The 20,491-nt window shown below is 62.7% G+C and overlaps 2 protein-coding genes across 3 annotated transcripts; both read left to right on the top strand.

Moving 5' to 3' along the window:
• Positions 1 to 1,400: 1,400 nt before the first annotated feature.
• Positions 1,401 to 14,192, top strand: MAP3K11 (mitogen-activated protein kinase kinase kinase 11). 2 transcript variants are annotated; one of them, XM_036416531.2, is made up of 10 exons: positions 1,401 to 2,806; positions 7,050 to 7,230; positions 7,419 to 7,567; positions 7,654 to 7,829; positions 7,970 to 8,213; positions 8,679 to 8,792; positions 9,543 to 9,678; positions 9,772 to 9,863; positions 12,379 to 12,762; positions 13,330 to 14,192. In XM_036416531.2, the coding sequence occupies exons 1-10, from the start codon at positions 2,077 to 2,079 to the stop codon at positions 13,665 to 13,667; spliced, it is 2,544 nt and encodes an 847-aa protein (XP_036272424.1). In that variant the 5' UTR covers positions 1,401 to 2,076; the 3' UTR covers positions 13,668 to 14,192. The 2 variants fall into 2 exon arrangements, with proteins under 2 accessions (XP_036272424.1, XP_036272425.1); XM_036416532.2 differs by lacking the exon at positions 12,379 to 12,762 and having other exon boundaries at positions 1,414 to 2,806.
• A 480-nt stretch (positions 14,193 to 14,672) lies between these two features.
• On the top strand, positions 14,673 to 17,982 carry KCNK7 (potassium two pore domain channel subfamily K member 7). The gene is made up of 3 exons (XM_036416575.2): positions 14,673 to 15,804; positions 17,114 to 17,512; positions 17,737 to 17,982. Exons 1-3 carry the CDS (start codon positions 15,486 to 15,488, stop codon positions 17,946 to 17,948), a joined length of 930 nt encoding a protein of 309 aa, XP_036272468.1. The 5' UTR covers positions 14,673 to 15,485; the 3' UTR covers positions 17,949 to 17,982.
• Positions 17,983 to 20,491: the final 2,509 nt, after the last annotated feature.

Below are 20,491 nucleotides of genomic sequence, written 5' to 3'. Positions count from 1 at the left end.
GGGCGGGGTCTGGGCCCCCACCCCCGACCCAGAACTGCTCCGAGAGGCCGAACGGGCGAGCGGGCGCGGGGCACGGGCCGGGCACCCGTCGGCGGCATCCAGAGGTGGGCGTGGGGTGGGTGCTCCGGAGACGCAGGCGACGGCTCCCCGGCTCCGGTCCGGGAGAGCCCCGGGACCCTGAGGTCCACTTCCGGGGTCACAGGTCACTCGCTCCGGGACCCACACTCGCCCCGCTCCCGCAGGCGCCGGCCCCAGGGGGAGGCCGGAAGAAGGTGCCGCGAGCCGCCAGCCCGCAGCGGCGCATGCGCCCGACAGGCCCGGTTGGGACCCGGAAAAGGAAAATCTGACGGCGTCGGAGCGCCGAGAAGCCGGGAGCCCTCTGGGCATGCGCAGAGTCCAAGTCTAAGGGAGGCGCAGCCACAGGGTAGAAGCCCTTGGGCGCATGCGCGCGCCTAGGCGTCGCCAACCGAGCGAAAACCACCGCTGGGTGGAACTGAAGGTGCTCGGGGGCGGGTCCAGGAGCCAACGGGCCGTGAGCGAGACCCCTTCCCCCCCAGCCCCACGCAGGAACTGTTAACTGGCGCAAAGCTCTTCCCATGCCCTTTGGCTCGGTGGACAGAGCGCCGGCCAGCGGCCTGAAGGGTCCCAGTTCTGATTCTGGCCAAGGGCACAGGCCTGAGTTGCGGGCTCCATCCTCAGTAGATGTTTCTCTCTCCCTCTCCCTTCCTCTCTGAAATCAATAAAGAAATATATATATTTTTAAAAGCCCTCCCAGTGAAAGTGGTGGGGAAACGGATGGACGTGTGGAGTCCTCTGGGTTACAGCGATTTCAGCTCCGCTGGAGCACCTCCCTCTCGGTCAGCCCCTTTTAGGGCTGGACCTCAGACGTCATGAGCATCTGTGGACTGGAGCGGCCTCTACTTCCGGGTCAGAGCTCGGATTTGCAGTGCAGAGAGCGACACTCCAGGGCAGGCGGGAGTAGTCAAAATAGGATAGCGTCGTTTTTCTTAAAGTGACAGGCTCAAGGCAATTGGGGTCAACACAGTGGCGGAGGGCGCCTTGATTCTGACTCCAATCCCTGGGCTACGCTCAGGACAGGTCTCGGGTCTCCGCCTCCTTGGGAAGAGGCATGAAGAAGCGGATTGCTTCCCCGGTGAGGGGCAGAGGAGCGCCTGAGGCAACAGGTTCCAAGAATGTGAGGTGCAGCCAGTTCTGCCCTCCTCCCATCTCCCCCACCCGCCCCACTGGCTCTGCCAAGCGAGCCCCCATTTCAGACAGGAGGAGGAGGCGCGGAGAGGATGGGTCACAGCGTCGGAGCCGAGACTAGACGCGGGTCTGCTCCGCTTCCAAGCCGGGCTCCTAACTGAGGCCGAGGCCGAGGGGTGGCCGTCCTCAGAGACCACTCCGACCGGGGTCGGCTCCACCCCCTCCTCCGGCCTCTCCTCCACCGCGACCGGGAGCTGCCCCGCTCCGTCCCCACAGCCTCGGTCCGGAGCCGTGCAGCCAGCCCGCGTCATCTGATGCTGTTTCCTGCAGGAGGGAGAAGAGCGGAAAAAAGTGAAACTCCACCCTCCACCTCTGCCTCCCGCCCCCGGGGCCAAAGTACAAAGGGAGGAGGAAGAAGGGAAGGGGTTGGAGCCGTCGGGCCGAGGGAGCTGGGCCAGGAAGGGGCAGCCCGGCCCGCCGAGGGACGCCCCGGCCGCCCCGCGCAAACAGACCTGCCCGGAGGCCAGCGCTGCCCCTCGCCGCCCCCCTCCCGCTCGGCGGGCGCCGGGCCGGCTCCGGACTGCCGAGGGGCGCCGGGCCCTCCGGAGCTGGCGATGGTGAGACGCCGGACACCCCGGGGTCCCGGCCCCCGGGCCTGACCGCGCCGCCGCGCCGCGCCCTCCGAAAGCCCGCGATGCGGCGGGCCCGGAGGCGATCCCGGCTCCCCCGAGAGGCGCGGGCCTGGGCTGAGGCCGGGGCCCGCCTGCCCGGGGCCCAGGACTAGGGCCTCCGCGGCCGGCAGGGGTGGAGACCGGGGCGCTCCGGCCGGTCCCCCGCACCCCGGCGCCGGCGCCCGCGCCCGCGCCCGCCATGGAGCCCTTGAAGAACCTCTTCCTCAAGAGCCCGCTGGGGTCCTGGAACGGCGGGGGCGGGGGCGGGGGCGGCGGCGGAAGCTGGCCGGAGGGGTCCCCGAAAGCAGCAGCTTACGCCAACCCCGTGTGGACAGCCTTGTTTGACTACGAGCCCAACGGGCAGGACGAGCTGGCCCTGCGGAAGGGGGACCGGGTGGAGGTGCTGTCCCGGGATGCAGCCATCTCCGGCGACGAGGGCTGGTGGGCGGGCCAGGTGGGCGGCCAGGTAGGCATCTTCCCGTCCAACTACGTGTCCCGGGGCGGCCCGCCCCCCTGCGAGGTGGCCAGCTTTCAGGAGCTGCGGCTGGAGGAGGTGATCGGCATCGGCGGCTTCGGCAAGGTCTACCGCGGGAGCTGGCGGGGGGAGCTGGTGGCCGTGAAGGCCGCTCGGCAGGACCCCGACGAGGACATCAGCGTGACGGCCGAGAGTGTGCGCCAGGAGGCCCGGCTCTTCGCCATGCTGGCGCACCCCAACATCATCGCCCTCAAGGCGGTGTGCCTGGAGGAGCCCAACCTGTGCCTGGTGATGGAGTACGCGGCCGGGGGCCCCCTCAGCCGCGCCCTGGCCGGGCGGCGTGTCCCCCCCCACGTGCTGGTCAACTGGGCTGTGCAGATCGCCCGCGGGATGCACTACCTGCACTGTGAGGCCCTCGTGCCCGTCATCCACCGCGACCTCAAGTCCAACAACAGTGAGTTTTGGGGAGCAGGGCTGGCGGGTGGCACGGCCGAGCGCACACACACTGCCAAGCTCAGCTGGACCTGCTGGGCTGCCTGGCCTCTGGAGGGAACCAGGATGCTCTGTGGTACTGCCCAAGGGGAGTCCCAGTTGGCTGGGATGCCCACTGCCCCCAAAGCAGGGGTACCAGGCACCAGAGTCCCTCATGCCCCAGCCGCAGTACTTGGCCCCAGCTTACAGAGGCTGGCACACTGGGATCACTCAGGTGGGCCACAATGGTCCGGCCTAATGATGGCCGCCTCACGGTAGCAGAACACTGGGTGTTGGCACTCGCCTTCCTGGCCCCTAAAATCCACACTTGTGCTGCTGGCTCTCTCCTTTCCCCTCCTCTGTGATGGGCAGGTACTCCAGACAGAGATCTCTGAGGGGAGAGCCTGGGGGTCCTGGTGGTCATGGGCTGCAATTCCTGCCCTCCCCCTCCCCCTCCCCCTCTCCCTGGCTGCATGACCTCCAGGTGGTTATTTCACTCAGAGCCTCAATTTCAGACTCTGTGAAAAGGGAGTAACAGGGAGGGGGAGATGGCTTAACAGCCTTGACGAGCCCTGGTGTCTGCTGCCAGCACACAGTAGGTCCTCAGTCGTGAGTGTGGACATTTGGGGATTGGATCACCACCGGGGCCTCGCCTGGAACCAGCGCTTGGGGTGGGTGTGGTGGGACTGGGCCTCCGTCCTCAGCCGTTGGGAGTGCGCTCCGCTCAGCAGGGACTACAACAAGGAGTGACAGTTCAGAGCGCTCCTCAAGCAGCAGGCTTCACAGAGGCCACAGGCGGTCAGCGCCCAGCTGAATGCCCAGCGGGGCCTGGCCAGAGCGAAGGCCAGGAGGCGGCACCCAGCACATAGTGGGGGGACACAGGGCTGGGCCTGGGGAGCCCCGGGTGCAGGCTGTGGAGCAAACGGAAGCGCAGGAGGGCCAGCGGGATTACTGGAGAGGCACGGGCAGCGCTTGCAGGGTGAGGTGTACATTTTGAGCCTCCTGGCCTGGGCTCACCATGGACAAGGGGCCTGGAGGGAGAAGGCCGGGACCTGGTGATTTCCAAGTCCCTGCCAGGGCCAGAGGGGCCGGGGCTGTCTGCCAGCACCCCTCCTGTCATCAGTAGCAGGGGGCAGTCCCACCTCTCGGCCTCACTTCTCCGTTCCAGCCATCTAGGACCCCCACTCACAGCCAGCCTGAGGGGGATCCCCGAAGGCCCCAGGGGGAGGGGACTCCATCTTCTGTTTTTCTTCCAGTTTTCTTTCCAGAAAAAATGGAACAATAGCCCAGGCCCCTGCTCCCCACCCTCCCCACCGCTTCCTGCATTTCCTGCTGCCCCTGAGCCAGCTTCCTGCCCTGCTCCAGCCTCTGCTCCCTCCCCAGCCCAGCTGCCTGCAGGGGAGGAAAGAGCTGGGGGCGGGGGGCTTGCGGGAGAGGAAGGAGCCAGGGATTGCACCCCCACTCCTCTCCGTTCCCCTGCTTCTCTCCGGGGCTGGGTGGTGGTGGCAAAGGGCAGGCGGGGTGCCCTCAGCCTCCCTGACCTGGCCTCCCACCTTGCAGCCCCCAGTCCTAGGCCTGAGGTACTGTCTGCGGGATTGGGGCGGGGGAGTCCCTGGACTGGGGGGGCGCAGGCAGGAAACAATGGCGTGATTTTCCTGGACAATGAGGGCCTTGTGAGGAAGCCTGGCGGGAGCGGAGGGGGAATTCTCCAGGCCCACGAGTCACAGGACTGACCAGCCAGCCGGCCTGGGGCTGACCTCCCCCAATTCTCCCAGAAGGACCCCCCCCCCCCCTTGGAGACCTGCGCTAGGCCCGCAGAAAGGAGAAGTAGAGACCGTGGGAGGGAAGCGGAAGAGGTGTGAGCGGCCGAGGCCACTCCCGAGCCCCACAGAGGCAGCCTGGGGGGGGGGGGGGCCAGGCAGCCCTTAGGGGGCGCTGAGAGGGGCGTCTCTAGCTCTCTCCAATGGCCCCTGACCACCCCGTCCCCAAGGTTCGCATCAGACACCAGAAGAGCAACTTGGGGTGGGACAAGTTCAAAGCCCTGAGTAAAACGGGAGATGCCGGGGAGAGGACGAGACATGGAAGTTGTCAGGTCAAGCCGGGTGGGAAGTGGCAGAATGGCCGCCGTACGAACCAGTCCTGAGATGTGGGGTGGGTTATCTGGGTCTCAGATTCGCTGGCTGGAAAGGGGCGCTGGCCTGCCGGCCTGAGACTCTGGTGCAGAAGGTGCTTCGCTGGTCTGTGCGGTCTCACCTGTGGCTAGAGACACAGCCGGGGGCAGCAAGGGCTGGTCTCCAAGAGGACGGGCGGGTCCTGGCACCAGAGGAGACAGGAGTCCCTTCCCAGCCCCGGCACACAGACCCCCTTGGCGGGTCCCACTCCAGCTGCCCGCCCCTGCGTGTTGCAGTTCTTGGGAATGAGCCCCTGAAGGATTTGCTAACCGGCCCCGTTCTGAGCCTCCAGCAGCCAAGCCGGAGCACGTTGTGTAGAGGATGGAGGCGAGAGAGTCTACGGAGAGATGTGAGGGACGTCTTTAGCACACTGGCATTCAGCATGCTCCTGCTGGGGGCAGACCCTGTGCTAAGGCTTTCCTTCAAAAGCAGGATCTCGTGAGCACCCTCCTCGCCTTTATTAACTGCTCGGGACCCAGCCCCTCAGGCTCAGAGGAGAGGGGGGATCGTAGGACCGTTCTCTGAATGAGGAGAAATGGCAAGAGGATTGGCCGGGCCTGGCGGGATGATGAGGTGGCTGTTCAGGGCCTGTGGGCATCAGGTAGGCCAGCTGGTGGGCAGCTGAATTGACTTCTGGCCTAGAGGTCCAACTGTGGGAGGTGCCAATGGGTGGCGGGCACCCGGGAGAGCCAGCACAGGCTGGGAGCAGTGGGCAGAGGGGTAGGAGAGGCCAGGCCCTGAGGGACACCTGCCCTGAGAGGGCTGAGGGCCGGGGAGGCCCTGAAGGAAACACAGGCCGTCAGAGGCCCAGGAGCCAAGGACAGTGGGGAACGGTTGGGGAGCCAGGTGCCCCCACAAGGCCCAGCGAGCTTGGCCAGAAGCAGGATCAGGAGTTGTGGCTTTTAGGCCTGGAAAAGTGAGTACCCAGGTTCTGCCACCTCTTCTGAGAAGTCTTCTCTGACTCACGGGGCTGCGTTGGGTGCTGGGGCCCGCCCCTGACCGAGGGCACGCTGGCACCCCGCCCCAGTACCCTGTGCTGCCCCCACTATGCAGCTGCCACCTGGCAGGAGAGCTGAGGTGTGCTCCGGAGTGCCACAGGCTCAGAAATGCCGTTGGCGGGATGGCACTCCTGCAGTGCAGTTCCCACAACGAGAAGAGCAGAGGTCCTTCAGAGCCCGGGGATTCTGTTATTTGTCCTCTGAAACGCCTCTCCTGTGAGCCCTGTTTTTCCTGATGAGAGGTTTGCAAGTTGCTGCTTCTCTCCGTACAGATACGGTAGCCCCATTTGGGTCAAAGCCATGAGCCCCTGCCAAGTCTAACCATCCACTCCTACATTTATCCCGGGCTCCTCCTTTCTGGGCAAGAGCCGTCCTCTGCTCAGACCCCTCCCTTCCTCTCACCTCCAGCTGCGTGAGGAGTTATCTTTCGGAGTCTCGCTCCCTGGGGAGTGGCGGCACCAGCCACCCTGCGATATGGGCACCAGGGGTCTGGGCACCTGGTGAACTTCCTTTCCCACAGAGGGCTCCCTCTTGCTCCCCACCCCGAGGGAGGCTCTGGCTCACACTCCTGCGTGAGCAAAGTGATAAGACACAGGTTTCTCTTGAAATGGAGGCCCCATCGGGGCTAGGAGGCTGCTGTATTGCTAGTTTCTACTCCCTGCAGTGTCCGGAGAAAGTTACAGGCCGGGCTTTGGAACCACACAGACTGGGTTGGAATCTCTGTGTAATTTGTTTGTGACCTTGGTCAAGTCATTTCCTTGCTCTGTCTCTTCGCCTGTAACATGGGGATACGGACGCCCACCTCACAACACGTTTGTGTGTGACTGCTAGGACTGAGTGTACAGCGCGTGGCCTATAGCAGCCCCTCTGGAAACATCCCCAGTTTGGTTATTTTTGTCCGATTCCATCCCAGCCCCGGCAGCGAGCTCTCCGTGCCCCCAGCACCCAGCGAGATGTCTGTCAGAGGACAGTTAGCTCCCAGCTCCTCCCCGGTCCCTCCCGCCTGAGCCTGGAGCACCCACAGCCCTGCCTCTCTCTCCCCCCTCACCCCCCCCAGTTCTGCTGCTGCAGCCCATCGAGGGTGACGACATGGAGCACAAGACCCTGAAGATCACGGACTTCGGCCTGGCCCGCGAGTGGCACAAAACCACGCAAATGAGTGCCGCGGGCACCTACGCCTGGATGGCGCCCGAGGTCATCAAGGCTTCCACCTTCTCTAAGGGCAGCGACGTCTGGAGGTGCGGCCTGGACAGAGGCTGGACAGGGCCAGCCGTGGGGCTGCAGAGGGTAGATGTGGCTGCCAAAACCCAGGGCTGGGCAGACAGGTGGAGCTCAGGGGGAGGCACCCAAGCCACTTAGTTCCTGGTTGCTTTGGGGTGAGATGGCGGTGAGCAGCGGAGAGGACACGCCCTTCTCTCTCCCACAGCTTCGGGGTGCTGCTGTGGGAACTGCTGACGGGAGAGGTGCCCTACCGAGGCATCGACTGCCTGGCTGTGGCCTACGGGGTGGCCGTTAACAAGCTCACACTGCCCATCCCATCCACCTGCCCCGAGCCCTTCGCACAGCTCATGGCCGGTAAGGGGACGAGGCGGGAGGGTGCGGGACAGAGCTCCCCGGCCCACAGACCTCTTATTCTGTCCCCCTCCGTGCTGTGCCCCCAGATTGCTGGGCGCAGGACCCGCACCGCAGGCCGGACTTCGCCTCCATCCTGCAGCAGCTGGAGGCGCTGGAGGCCCAGGTCCTGCGGGAAATGCCGCGGGACTCCTTCCATTCCATGCAGGAAGGCTGGAAGCGGGAGATCCAAGGCCTCTTCGATGAGCTTCGGGCCAAGGAAAAGGTGGGAGGAGTCAGTGTCCGGGGTCGGAAGGAGGGAGACACTCGGGTCTCCTCTGGGCGGGTCTCCTCCGGGCGGAGCGTTGGGGCGGGGCCGGGGCCCTCCCGGACTGACCCGCACCGTCTCCGCTGTCCCGGGCGCAGGAGCTACTGAGCCGCGAGGAGGAGCTGACCCGCGCGGCGCGCGAGCAGCGCTCCCAGGCCGAGCAGCTGCGGCGGCGCGAGCACCTGCTGGCGCAGTGGGAGCTGGAGGTGTTCGAGCGCGAGCTGACGCTGCTGCTGCAGCAGGTGGACCGCGAGCGGCCGCACGTCCGCCGCCGCCGCGGCACCTTCAAGCGCAGCAAACTCCGCGCGCGCGACGGCGGCGAGCGCATCAGTATGCCGCTCGGTAAGGAAGGGGCGGGCCCGGCGCGCCGCCCGCCATTGGCGGCGGGGGCGGGGGCGGGCCTTCGCGCCGATTGGCTCGGGGAGCGAGTGGGCGGGCCCGGGAGCTGAAGGCTGGTCGGGGTTGGGACTCGGCGTGTTTGTGGGTGGGTCCTGGCGGGGATATTTGTATGTCGGCCTGTGAGTGGCTGCAGTGGGGAAGGGGCGGGACCCCGGAAGTTCTGGGAAGGCGGGGCGGGGCGGGGCGGGGCGGGGCGGCCTCCGGGAAGCTCGGGCTCGGTCGCTCCTCTGGAGGCTGGAGTCCAGGCAGGAGAGCCCGGGCCCGGGAGGGCGGTACACTGGCCCCGGTCACATTCCCATCGCGCCGGGCCCGGGCCCGCACGGCCTCCGAGCTGGCCCAAGGCCCCTGCAGGGTGGGACCTTTGCTTTCCCTCACCACGAACCGGCCCTGCTTCCTTCCCAAACCCAGACTTCAAACACCGCATCACTGTGCAGGCCTCGCCCGGCCTGGACCGGAGGAGAAACGTCTTCGAGGTTGGAGCTGGGGACTCGCCCACCTTCCCCCGGTTTCGGGCCATCCAGTGTAAGCAACCTCACCTCCTCCTGTCCAACCTGATCCGTGAGCCCCTGCCCCAGTCTCCCTTCTTATCGGTCGAGGCTGGCACCTTCGAGTTCCCCAAGCATGTGTGTTTTTTTTAAACATATTTTTTTTACAAAGAGGAAGGGAGGAGGATAGAGAGCTAGAAACATTGGTCAGCTGCCTCCTCCACACCCCCTGCTGGGGATGTGCCCGCAACCAAGGTACATGCTCTTGACCGGAATTGAACCTGGGACCTTTCAGTCTGCAAGCTGACGCTCTATCCACTGAGCCAAACCGGTTTCGGCAAGCATTTGTTTTACTGACTTAAAATGTCAAACAGTTGTATGATACCAGTATGTTCTAATGTTATGAGTCCACCTCACGATAACTTTGTGAGGGAGCTGTCCTTTTAAGTTTTATAAACAAGGAAAGTGAAAAAAGCAACTTGCCTAACACTACACAGCTGATGACAGAGCAGAATTCAAACCCAGGCCGAGTCCTGCGGTGTCTGCACTGACTGTAAACAGCAGGTGCCCGCTGGAGGACTAGATGAGATGCCCCCCACCCCCTGCTGCCTACCCCGGACCCAAACCCACCTGCGAAGCCCCAGTTCTGTTACGTTCTCTGAGGATCGGAGCCCGGCCTGCGCCCAGCCTCTAACCTGTTACCCCCGGAGCCCGGGTCTAATGACAGGAGAGCACAGGGGTCAGAGCCTGGCCCTCAGCTCAGACGCCGTTGGTTTTCCCTCCACAGTGGAGCCTGCAGAGCCAGGCCAGGCCTGGGGCCGCCAGTCCCCTCGCCGGCAGGAGGACTCCAGCAATGGAGAGCGCCGCGCCTGCTGGGCCTGGGGTCCCAGTTCCCCCAAGCCCGGCGAAGCCCAGAACGGGAGGTGAGTGCCTGAGCGCCCCCGTCCGGGACTGTCTGCCTCCCCACAGTCCCGAGGCTCACCCAGCGCAACGCCCTCCCCCCTTCCTGTAACCAGGAGAAGGTCCCGCATGGACGAAGCCACCTGGTACCTGGACTCGGAGGACTCCTCCCCCTTAGGATCTCCTTCCACGCCCCCAACGCTCAATGGTGAGTGGCCTTGCTGCCCACGGCAGGCTTTTTGCTGTTCTCTTTCTGGGGGGGCTGCGGGGAGACCACCAGGAGCCAGCAGGCCCAGCAGAGCGAGCCCTGGGACCCAGTTTGGAACTGAGGCCCACAGCTGAGCTGGATAGAGCCCAGCCTCCCAGCCCGGAGTCTGAAGAGGCTCTTTCCTGGCTCCGGTCCCCCTGGCAGGCCTGGCCCGGAACAGGGCACCTTCCTGGCCCCACGGCAGCCCCTGCACCCTCGGCAGGCTCTAGGGAGGAGGGAAGGTGGAATGGTCACCTGGAAGGACATCACCTGCCCACCCAGCCCCCGGCTGAGCTCTGGGTTCCCCTAGCGCAGCGGTCGGCAAACTGTCGCGCGAGCCACATGCGGCTCTTTGGCCCCTTGAGTGTGGTTCTTCCACAAAACACCACGGCCTGGGCGAGTCTGTTTGGAAGAAGTGGCGTTAGAAGAAGCTTAAATTAAAAAAATTAGGCTCTCAAAAGAAATTTCAATCGTCGTCCTGTTGATATTTGGCTGTTGACCAGTGAGTTTGCCGACCACTGCCCTAGTGCAAACCACACTCCAGTCGCCCACGAGAGTTCATGACCTTAACCTCCCAGGCCCTGCAAGAACTTCCCACTCCACAAAATACCACACCCTAACCCAAATAGTGCAGTTCATTTCCGACACTATTGGCCCGGAGTGAGTTACCTGGATCAGTCCCTCAAGTCTGCTCCCAGTCAGGTGCCAGGGGCAAGTCCAGGTTTCTGACCGCCTGGCTATGAATTGGAGGTTCCCACAGCCCTCCTCGGGTTTGATCATTTGCTAGAGCATCTCACAGAACTCGGGGAAAGTGTACTTACTGGGTTACCAGTTGATTATAAAGGATACGGATCAGGAACAGCCAGACGAAAGAGATGCATGGGGCAAGGGCTATGGGGAGGGGCGTGGGCGCCGACACCCTCCCCACACGCACAGCTTTCCCAGCGCCCAGCTTGTGCTCACTACCCAGGAAGTTCTCCGGGCCCCTTCAGCCGGGGTTTATTGAGGCTTCATTGAGTGGATATGATGGATCGATGAAAACATCGTGGCTGACTCAATCTCCAGCCCCTCCCCTCCCTGGAAAGTTCCAACTCTAATGATGTGGCTGGTTCCTCTGGCGACCAGACCCCTATCCCTAAGGGCTTTCCAAAAGTCACCCCATTGACGTGAACTCAGGTTTGTTATGAACTTTAAAGAGGTGCTCCTTTTACCCTTGTCACTCTGTCACTTAGAAAATTCCAGGGTCTGAGGAGCTCGGTGCCTGGAATGAGAGGAAGACCAGGCATGTGTTTCTTATTATAAGCCACAATGCCAGCTTCACGGAGGAGGCGGCATCTGAGCTGGGTCTCGCTGGGCGGGAAAGGTGTGCTGGGCGGAGGGAACAGTGTGTGCGCAGGCGTGGGGCTCGCAGCCCTGAGCACGAGGAAGTCTGGCGGGACGCAGAGCAGGCTGAGAGCCCAGCAGTGACCGGAGAGCGCCAGGCCCCCGCCTCTGGGGTCTGTGGAGCCCAGCGCGGCCCTGACAGTGGGAGTTGGTCAGCTGAAGTTTGTTGAGTGAATGAGTGAGCAGATTCAAAGTAGAAGCTCATTTTCCCCAGTTTTAGTTCTTTCTCTTGACACCCACCCAGTGCTCCACTCTAGGAGGCCCGCGTTGCGCTTGGCCCAGGGAGGAAGGGAGGGTGAGGGGCAGGCCGGGGAGGGTCTGAAAGCCCAGCCGAGGAGCGTGGCCTTTCCTCTAGTGGCCACGGAGAGCCGTGGCAGGTCCCAGAGCCACGGAGGGCCGGCCAGATTGGGGTTTGACAGGTCCCCTGGGCCTAGGACACAGATGTCCTGCAATCCAGAGCAGAAAGGTTGGGAAGTGGTGGAGGACAAAGGCCCCTGCTCCTGGCTGTGCAGCCTCAGACAAGCCCTTCACCTCTCTGATCCTGGGCCTCCTGCAGAATGAGATCAGTCAACATCATTCGCTAAACCGTCCAGCTGGGCCTCTCTGAGCCTGCCTCATTTCTGGAACAAGACAGAGATGTGTGTCTCCTGGGGCTGCTGTGCACATTGGAGGTCACCTGCTGCCTCCGATAAGCCACCCCGAGGACCGGGCTCTGCCCAGCCAGGAGGACTGTGGGCGAGGGGCTCAGGCCCTCACCTGTCCCTCACCCTGTCCCTGGAGCCCTGAGGTGCTCTTGCCTGGCCAGCAAGGACCTGGCCAGTGCTTGCCTCTGAGACCCCTTTTCCTCCCCCTACACCCCCAGCTCTGGCTCCGGGCGCCAAGCTGCCTCCGGCTTCGCCCTCGCTGCTGCTCTGGCCTGCACGGCCTCCCCTCCCCCCCACTCCACCCCCGCCCCCACTGTGAAAGGCCTGGGTGTGTGGATGGGGGAGGACGACCAGCGGGTCAGGGAGATGGTAACTGGTCCTCACACCAGGGCCAGTGAGGGATACAGAGCACCCACCTGAAGACCCCCTAACCATGCCCCTCGCCACAGGTAACCCCCCGCGGCCGAGCCCAGAGCCCGAGGAGCCACGGCGGCCGGCCCCGGCGGAGCGCAGCAGCGGCTCCGGGACTCCCAAGCTGATCCAGCGCGCGCTGCTGCGCGGCACCGCCCTGCTCGCCTCGCTGGGCCTCGGCCGCGACCTGCAGCCGCGTGGGGAGCCCCAGCCAGCGCCCCCCACCCTGTCCCCCACCCAGCCCCCGTCCTCACTGCCCTCCCGGCTCCTCCGCGCCTCCCCCAAGACGCCCGAAGCCCCCGCTTCCCGGTTGAGCCCCGAAGCCCCAGGCCCGCCCACCCCTGCGCCCCTGCTGCTGGAGCTGGGTGTCCCCGCGGGCCAGCCTTCGGCCAAGAGTCCCCGCCGCGAGGAAGCGAGGCGCGGTGAGTGGCCCCGGGAGGCTCCTGCCTGGTGATGGAGGGAGGGAGGGAGGGCTGGGCGGGCATGCAGGCAGTAGGGCCAGCCCCCTGGTCTCCGCTGGGCCCCCCACCTGGGCACTGGGCCCCCCACCTGGGCTGGGCACGCTTGAAAGGAACTGAACCCTAAGTTCAGCCACCAGCGCCAGGAGTGGAGCGGGGCCGCCAGGCTGGCGGAGAAATAAAAGGAATGAGGGTGACACAGTGATGGCAGGTCCTGTTTCTAGTGCTTCGCAGAGGTTGTCTCGGGTCCTGTAGGACCCCTGTGGCAGCTGCTCTGGTGGGCCCATCTCTGATGGGGAACGAAGGCACAGGGAGAGCCAGGGACTGCGGCTCCCACTGCCCAGCCCAGGCCGCCCGCCCCGGGGGCCTGGCTCCTGACCTGCATTGAAGAGGCGCCGTGAGCACGAGGGGCGGGAAGTGAGGAGGGAGGCAGCTCGCTGTGCGGGTGGGGAAACAGGCCCGGAGCCGGGCGCGCCTCCTGGGCACCCAAGGTAGGTGCTGCCTGACCCTCCGTCCTCTCCCTCTTCACAGGAAGCACCTTTTCCCCCCCGCCGGGGGTGTCCCGCTCTGCCCCGGGCACCCCCGGGACCCCGCGCTCACCGCCCCTGGGCCTCATCGGCCGGCCTCGGCCCTCCCCCCTGCGCAGCCGCATCGACCCGTGGAGCTTCGTGTCCGCCGGACCGCGGCCCTCGCCCCTGCCCTCGCCACAGCCCGCGCCCCGCCGGGCGCCCTGGACCTTGTTCCCAGACTCAGACCCTTTCTGGGACTCTCCACCTGCCAACCCCTTCCGGGGGGCGCCTCAGGACTGTCGGGCGCAGACCAAAGACATGGGTGCCCAGGCCCCGTGGGTGCCGGAGGCGGGGCCGTGAGTGGACCGGCTGCTCCCCACGCTCCAGCTGCCCCCGAGGAGCCACAGCAAACACTGGAACAGGAGCCGGGCCCGCCTCTGCCGCTGCCCTGGCTTCCCCCAGGGACCCGCCCCCCTGGGGGGCCAGGAACACTACGCTGCACAGGAAGCCTTCACACTGGATGGGGGGCCTGCACCCCCCGCATGTCTGCAACCTGTGGGTCCCCCGCCTTACCTGCCCCACGGGGCCTGACACTGTGCCCAGCTGGTTGGGAGGACCATAGCCTGTCTCAGGGAATCGCCCCCAGGGGTGGCGCAGGGAGGAGGGAGGTGCGAGGGCGAGGGGCCGGCCTCAGCTGTCACCAGCACTTTTGACCAAGTCCTGCTACTGTGGCCCCTGCCCCCGGGCTCAGTGCCTGAACCCCCTGCCCTGGGGGCCGTCTAGGGCCAGGGTTCTCTAGGTGCCTTCCTGCCGGCCCGGCCAGGGTTGGGGCCTTGGCCTCAGGATCCAATGAAGCCAAATAAACTCCCCAAGCTATCGCCCCAAGCACAGCCTGTCGCCGTTCTTGGAAGTAACCAGGGATCCAACCCCCGGCAGACGGGCAGTGGGCCTGGGCCGGTGCCTTGCGCCACACCCTCTCCTGGGGTCCAGTCCACCAGCTTCAGGCAGGCGTTCAAGGCCCTTGTCAGCCCCCCTGGCACCCCCCAAACTGGCCTCACCCACCTCCTCACCTTGCCAGGCCCTCCCCGCCACCGCAGGTGGCCGTCTGATTGGTCCGGCTGCCGGAGGCCCCTGCTTAGCCTCTGGGGCCAGTTCGTGTGACCTCGCCTGGGACTCGGCCACGCTGCTCGCTGGGCAGCATTCCGGAGGTCTGTCCTGGCCGGCTGGCTGGCTGGCTGGCCCAGGGTCTGGACACAGGAGTGCGCCTCCCTGGTGCCTGGCTCCACTCACGCTCTCCTATCACCATGGGGTCCCAGGCTGGGCTCCCCTCCCCTCCATGGTCCACGGCAGCCAGGAGCAGGGGGGGTACCAGGGAGGATTTGGAATGGGACCTGACGGCACCATCCGTCCCAAGTGCTCTGTGTCCTCCACGCCTTGCCACCCTCTCCCCACCAGACCCATCCCAATCCCATATCCCTGTCCCACTCAGCTGCCCAGGCCACTGCCTTCCATCCAGGAAGCAAACAGTAACGCCCCCCCCCCCTCCATAGGTCTCCGGGCCACATCTGTCCTCAAAGCCCTGCTCCTCACCCTCAGCCCGTTCCTCTCACACCCCAGCCCTTTCTTTCCCACCTTGACAGCCTCTTCTATCCCCAGCTGAACTGTCACTGCTCCAGGAGCCTGCCCAGCGAGGGCCCCTGCTGCCCAGGCTCTCGCCCGCTGCCCAGGGGCTCCTTCAGGGAGCAGAGGCAGGTGACCCGCAGGCTTCCTTGCCAACAGGTGTCCTGTGTGAACGGAGAGGAAGGGACGTGTCTGTCCTCTCCCGCCGTGTCCTCAGGACCCAGGCCCCGCCCGAGTGGATGGGGAGGGGGGTGACCGAGGGGTCGTGTCCCTGGTAAACCACTGCAGTGCGGTTCTGAGCCATTTACCTCTCCGGGCCTCGCCTTCCTCCACCTGGGCCTCAGCACCCCGCTTGGGGGAATTGGGCAAATAATGGCCGTGAACCTGGGAGGCGTGAGCCAGCTCCTCTCCTCCCATTCACACTCACCCAGCTGGGTCCCAGGCCTCACCCTCAGCCACCCACACGGCACCTCCTCCCAGCCCCACCTGCCAATCCTCCCAGTTGCCTGAGGTGGAGCAGCCGGCTCTCAGGACACCTCAGACTCCCGGGCAGACACCATGGGGGGGCTGGGACCCTGGGCTCGATACGGGCTGCTGACTGCGGCTCACCTGCTGGCCCTGGGCCTCGGGGCTGCGGTGCTCCAGGCCCTGGAGGGGCCCCCCGCACGCCGGCTCCAGGCCCAGCTCAGGGCCGAGCTGGCCGCTTTCCAGGCGGAGTATGGGGCATGCCTGCCAACCGGGGCACTGGAGGAGCTGCTGGGCACCGCCCTGGCAGCCCAGGCCCATGGGATCTCCAGCCTGGGCAACGTCTCCGAGGCTGGGACCTGGGATCTGCCCTCAGCCCTGCTCTTCACTGCCAGCCTCCTCACCACCACGGGTAAGGCTGCCAGGTGGCCGGGCAGAAGGAAGCCTCCTAGTTCCTGGGGTCCCTGGGGGCACAACCCTTCCCCCAGCTCCAAAGTGCCAGGCAGAGCCCAGGCCCTATGAGGCCTGACATCACAGCTGGGTCTCTCCACACCAACACACCCCAACTGGTGCCTCAACTTCAGCTGCCAGGAGGGGCGTGGCCTCCCAGCCCCACCCCGAGGCACACTCTGAGCCCCAGGAGAGGTGCCCAGACCCCATGGGCCTGCAGCAAGGCAGGGAGCAGGCCATCGGGTGGGTTCCCGGGCGGAGGGAAGTGAGGGAACCTGGGAGCAGGGTGGGCAGCACTGGCTCCGGAGGGAAGGCTCCTCGGTGAGAAGTTTGAGGAGATGGCAGCCAAGGCGCGGATCTGAGGGGTGGAGGGATTCCCGGCAGAGGGAGCAGCAGGTGTGAGGGGCCGGAGAAAACACGCAGCGGGACACGCAGCCCCGGCTTTTTTGGTTGGTGCTTTTTGTCAGCAAAGTCGCTAAATATTTTTTTTCTTCATCTGTTTTCCAACTTCGGTTGGAAAAATCAGGAAACCTATTTGCATTGAGCCAGGATCCCTGCAGGCCCAGCTGGCAGCAGTGGGCGGGCCTGCCCTCCTGGGCAGAGCACAGGCTCTCCAGGGCACCAGTCCCCACCACTCCCTTTTGTCTCCTGCTTCCTCCACTGCCTAGCTCCTCCGGCGTCTGAGTAAACAAGCTCTGGCCGAGCCGGTCCCGTCCTCCGATGTCCCCCTCTCCCTGCTTCCCGCAGCTGCCCTGGCGCGGAGGCCCTGTCCCGGGCAGCGGCCTCTTCGCCAGCTCTTCTGGGGGAAGAGCCCGGACAGACTTCCCTGCCCTCTGCCCAGCGCATGGCAGGGCCTGAGCAGACCCAGATGCCAGCCCTAGGCCCAGCGTGCAGGACAACGCGACACACCTTTGGGGAATGGAAGGGTGGGTGAGGCCTGCCCAGAGGCTGCAGAAGTATCGGCCCAGGGCAGACCGAGGTTCTTCGAAAGCCAGACTCCTGGGGCAGGACAGCAATTCTCAGAATTGTCCCAGCTACAAGAGGCCTGGGGACAGGCTGTCTCTTTCAGTTTTTCATTTTAAAAGCAGTCCAAAGAGGTTAAGGGACTTGCCCAGGGCTCTCCCGCTGATGGCGAGCAGAGCCAGAGCCCCAGCGGCTCCAGCAGTTTCAGCCACTAGAGGGCAGCCTTCCACTGAGGCGTTGGGGGAAGCGGGGACCCTAGCAGGCGTTGCACACAGGGACTCACCGCCCACCGTCTCTCTGCTGTCCAGGTTACGGCCACATGGCCCCACTATCCGCAGGCGGAAAGGCCTTCTGTGTGGTTTACGCGGCCCTGGGGCTGCCAGCTTCCCTAGCCCTGATGGCCACCCTCCGCCACTGCCTGCTGCCTCTGCTCAGCTGCCCAGGGGCCTGGGTAGCTGTCCGCTGGCAGCTGGCCCCAGCCAGGGCCGCGCTGCTGCAGGCACTTGGTCTGGGCCTGCTGGTGGCTGGCACCTTCGTGCTGCTGCCCGCGCTGCTGCTGTGGGGCCTGCAGGGCAACGACAGCCTGCTGGGGGCCATCTACTTCTGCTTCGGCTCCCTCAGCACCATCGGCCTGGGGGACCTGCTGCCTGGGCGTGACCGGGACCTGAATCCAGTGCTTTACCACCTTGGCCAGATCGCACTTCTCGGTGAGTTCAGCTGCCAGCGAGCACCCAGTGGGAGGAGAGGAGCCTGGACTACAACTCCCATACACCCCTGGGGGAGCTGAGCCTCACAGGGGTAGGGGATTTTAGTTGAAGAACCAGGCAGAGAATTGTGAGCGGCATCAGGTACCAGGGTGGGTCGCCAGGCTAGAGGGGGGCGGAGGGCGTCGGCCGCACCCCCAAAGCTGCCCTGGAGCCTTTCCCCCCAGGTTACCTGCTCCTGGGGCTGCTGGCCGTGCTGCTGGCGGCGGAGACCTTCGCGGAGCTGCCGCAGGCCCGGGCCCTGGTGAGGCTCTTTGGGGCCCGCGGCCCTTCGGCTGCTGAGGACCAGGGTGGCATCCTGGGTCAGGATGAGCTGGCTCTGAGCACCCTGCCCCCCTCGGCTGCAGCCCCAGACCAGGCCCCGCCTGCCGACAGGTGATGGCGCTAACCCCTCTATCCTCCAGAGGCGAAGGGGAAGCGCGGTTGTGGGAACTTCAGAGAATAAAATGTTAGAAAAATAAAATGGTTGCCCTGGCTGGTTTGGCTCGGTGGATAGAGCGTCAGCCTTCGGGACTGAAGGGTCCCAGGTTCGATTCCAGTCAAGGGCACCTGCCGGGTTGTGGGCCCCATCCCCATTGTGGGCCCCAATGGGATGAGCAGGAGGCGGCCCATCGATGAGTCTCTCTCATCATTGATGTTTCTCTCTCTCTGAAATCAATACAAATACATATTTTTTAAAAAGAGTGGAACTTTAGCCGAAACCGGTTTGGCTCAATGGATAGAGCATCGGCTTGGGTGCTGGAAACCAAATCTTATTCAGCTGGGAAAGAGATGTTGACAGGAAGCCAGGAAGGCTGGTCAACAACTTCAATTGCTTTAAACCTTTAGTTGAGATTATGTTAAGTTGAAGCAGCTGTTAAGCCTCAATAAAAGGGGATGGCAGGGCCAGAGCAGTCGTAGTTCTCCCACTAGAGTTGGACAACCGCCTGGCCCTCCAAATCGCCAAATTAAATTTCTTCAAGTCTCTTCATTTGTGTGCGGCCCTTCTCCAGAAGCTGAACCCTGAATTGGAACTCTTTCTATGCCGGCTGGGAAAGAGAGTCCAATATCTGGCGCCTTCAACGCGGGACTTCTGGAGGAGAAGGTATTTTTCGCCTAGAGCGAAGGAGGAAAAATACACCGAGAAAAGGTGTGGAAAATTCACCAGAAAAAAGGTGAGGGAAAATTCACCAGAAAAAAGGTGAGGGAAAATTCACCAGAAAAAGGTGAGGGAAAATTCACCAGAAAAAGGTGAGGGAAGATTCACCAGAAAAAAGGTGAGGGAAATTCACCGCACTCAAAGCCCACGACCAGCTGCAGCGTCACGAACTGTAAGCAGGGTGGGAACGTCTCTTTTCAGCCAGGCTAATGGGGAAGAATTCGGTTATAAAAATATAGAATACAACCCTTTGTTTCCTGAAGAAGGTACATTAGATCTTGAGTGTTTAGCAAAAGGTGGTAAAAAATTTGAAGAAAAGGGGCTTAGCAGCAGGAAACAAGGCACCGCAGAAAAACTGTTTTTCCATGGGGAACACAGTATTTAGATTATTAGAGCCTTTTAGAGAGGCTGAGGAGGAAGCTCCTCACCTGCTTCCCTCTGCTCCTCCCAGAGAAGAGCAGGAAGAAAACTTGAAGGAATGGCCTTTAAATTGACAGCCAGTTTAAATTTGAATTTCCATTTGCTTAGAACAAAGAATATCCTTGCATGATATTATTCTACAATGTCATTTATAATTTTTGATATTTTACAACAGCATATTGTACAATTATTCCAAACAAAATTAAAAATCTAATTTTTGAATGTTTGGCAGCAATTTAAAAGGACATGAAAGGATTTAATCCCTTCCACTGCGTGGAAAGCCTCACTGGGAAGGCACTTGAGCAATTCTATATTGGCCTCTCTTGCCTTATTTGCAAAGAGGGACCCTCTCGTCACAATAATTGCCCACAGCTGTTGCTTGAGTTTTCAGTTCATGCTGAGGTTAAAGCCTCATGGTGGCTGGTACCATGGATCCGTCTCTCACACAATGGGGTGAGCTGGATCCTCCCTGGAGAAGAAACCTGGGTTCCCTAAGATCTGTGATCAATGCCGGGGCCCCGCCAGCAGGCGAGGGGATCCCAAGGCAGGTACTGGGCATGGATGCCATAGGGGCATAGGCTACAAGGAGACAGAACTGAACCTCACATCACCCTGCTTGGCCCTGGAGGATGGCTGGTTAGCCAATGACGGGTAAGATTCCTCACGGGAGGGACAACCTAAGACAGGCACAGCCGCAGAGGGCCATCAGGAGAGGACCTGGGGGCCAACAGAGGTGGGGCACAGATCCTCACCCCCCCAACGCTGCAGAGGCTTGAACACTCGCCCTTTTGAGGGATGTCTCCTGCCCCATGGCTGCTTCACGCTTCCCATACCCAGCTCAGATTGGGACCCAGGCAACAAACAGATTTGGTCCAGCTCAGATTGAGACCCAGCTACAAACAAGAGACTTGGCACGGCTCTTATTGAGACCTAAGCAACAGAAAAGTGGCTGATGGCGACTGTCTTACATCTAAATCCAGCCTAAATCTATGAGTGCTCAGGGCTTTCTTAAGGATGCATATAATCTTTTCTATTAATATTTACAGAGTAAACTAAAAATGTTGTTAAAGTATTAAATTTGACAGTAAAATAGTCAAGTTTTCAAATTAATTTAAATTGGCTAAATGAAATGAGTTAATATTCAAGAAAATTTAATTGTACAACAGGCTGTTCCTAAAGTATTAACCAAAATTTCTATTGGTAGTCCATTTCATGGTAAAATTGCTTAACATACAATAAACCCTAAAGCAGTCATAGTTTTTGTACAAAAAATTAAAAGTTATCAAAACAGCATTATAAAATTTTTCCAGAAGCCTCCTAATAATTAAATAGAAAAAGGGGGATAGTGGAAAATACCATATAAA

This window comes from Pipistrellus kuhlii, unplaced genomic scaffold (genome assembly GCF_014108245.1).
Source record: "Pipistrellus kuhlii isolate mPipKuh1 unplaced genomic scaffold, mPipKuh1.p scaffold_m20_p_56, whole genome shotgun sequence".
Lineage (NCBI taxonomy): Eukaryota > Metazoa > Chordata > Mammalia > Chiroptera > Vespertilionidae > Pipistrellus > Pipistrellus kuhlii.
This window is presented reverse-complemented; position numbering and strand designations above follow the sequence as displayed.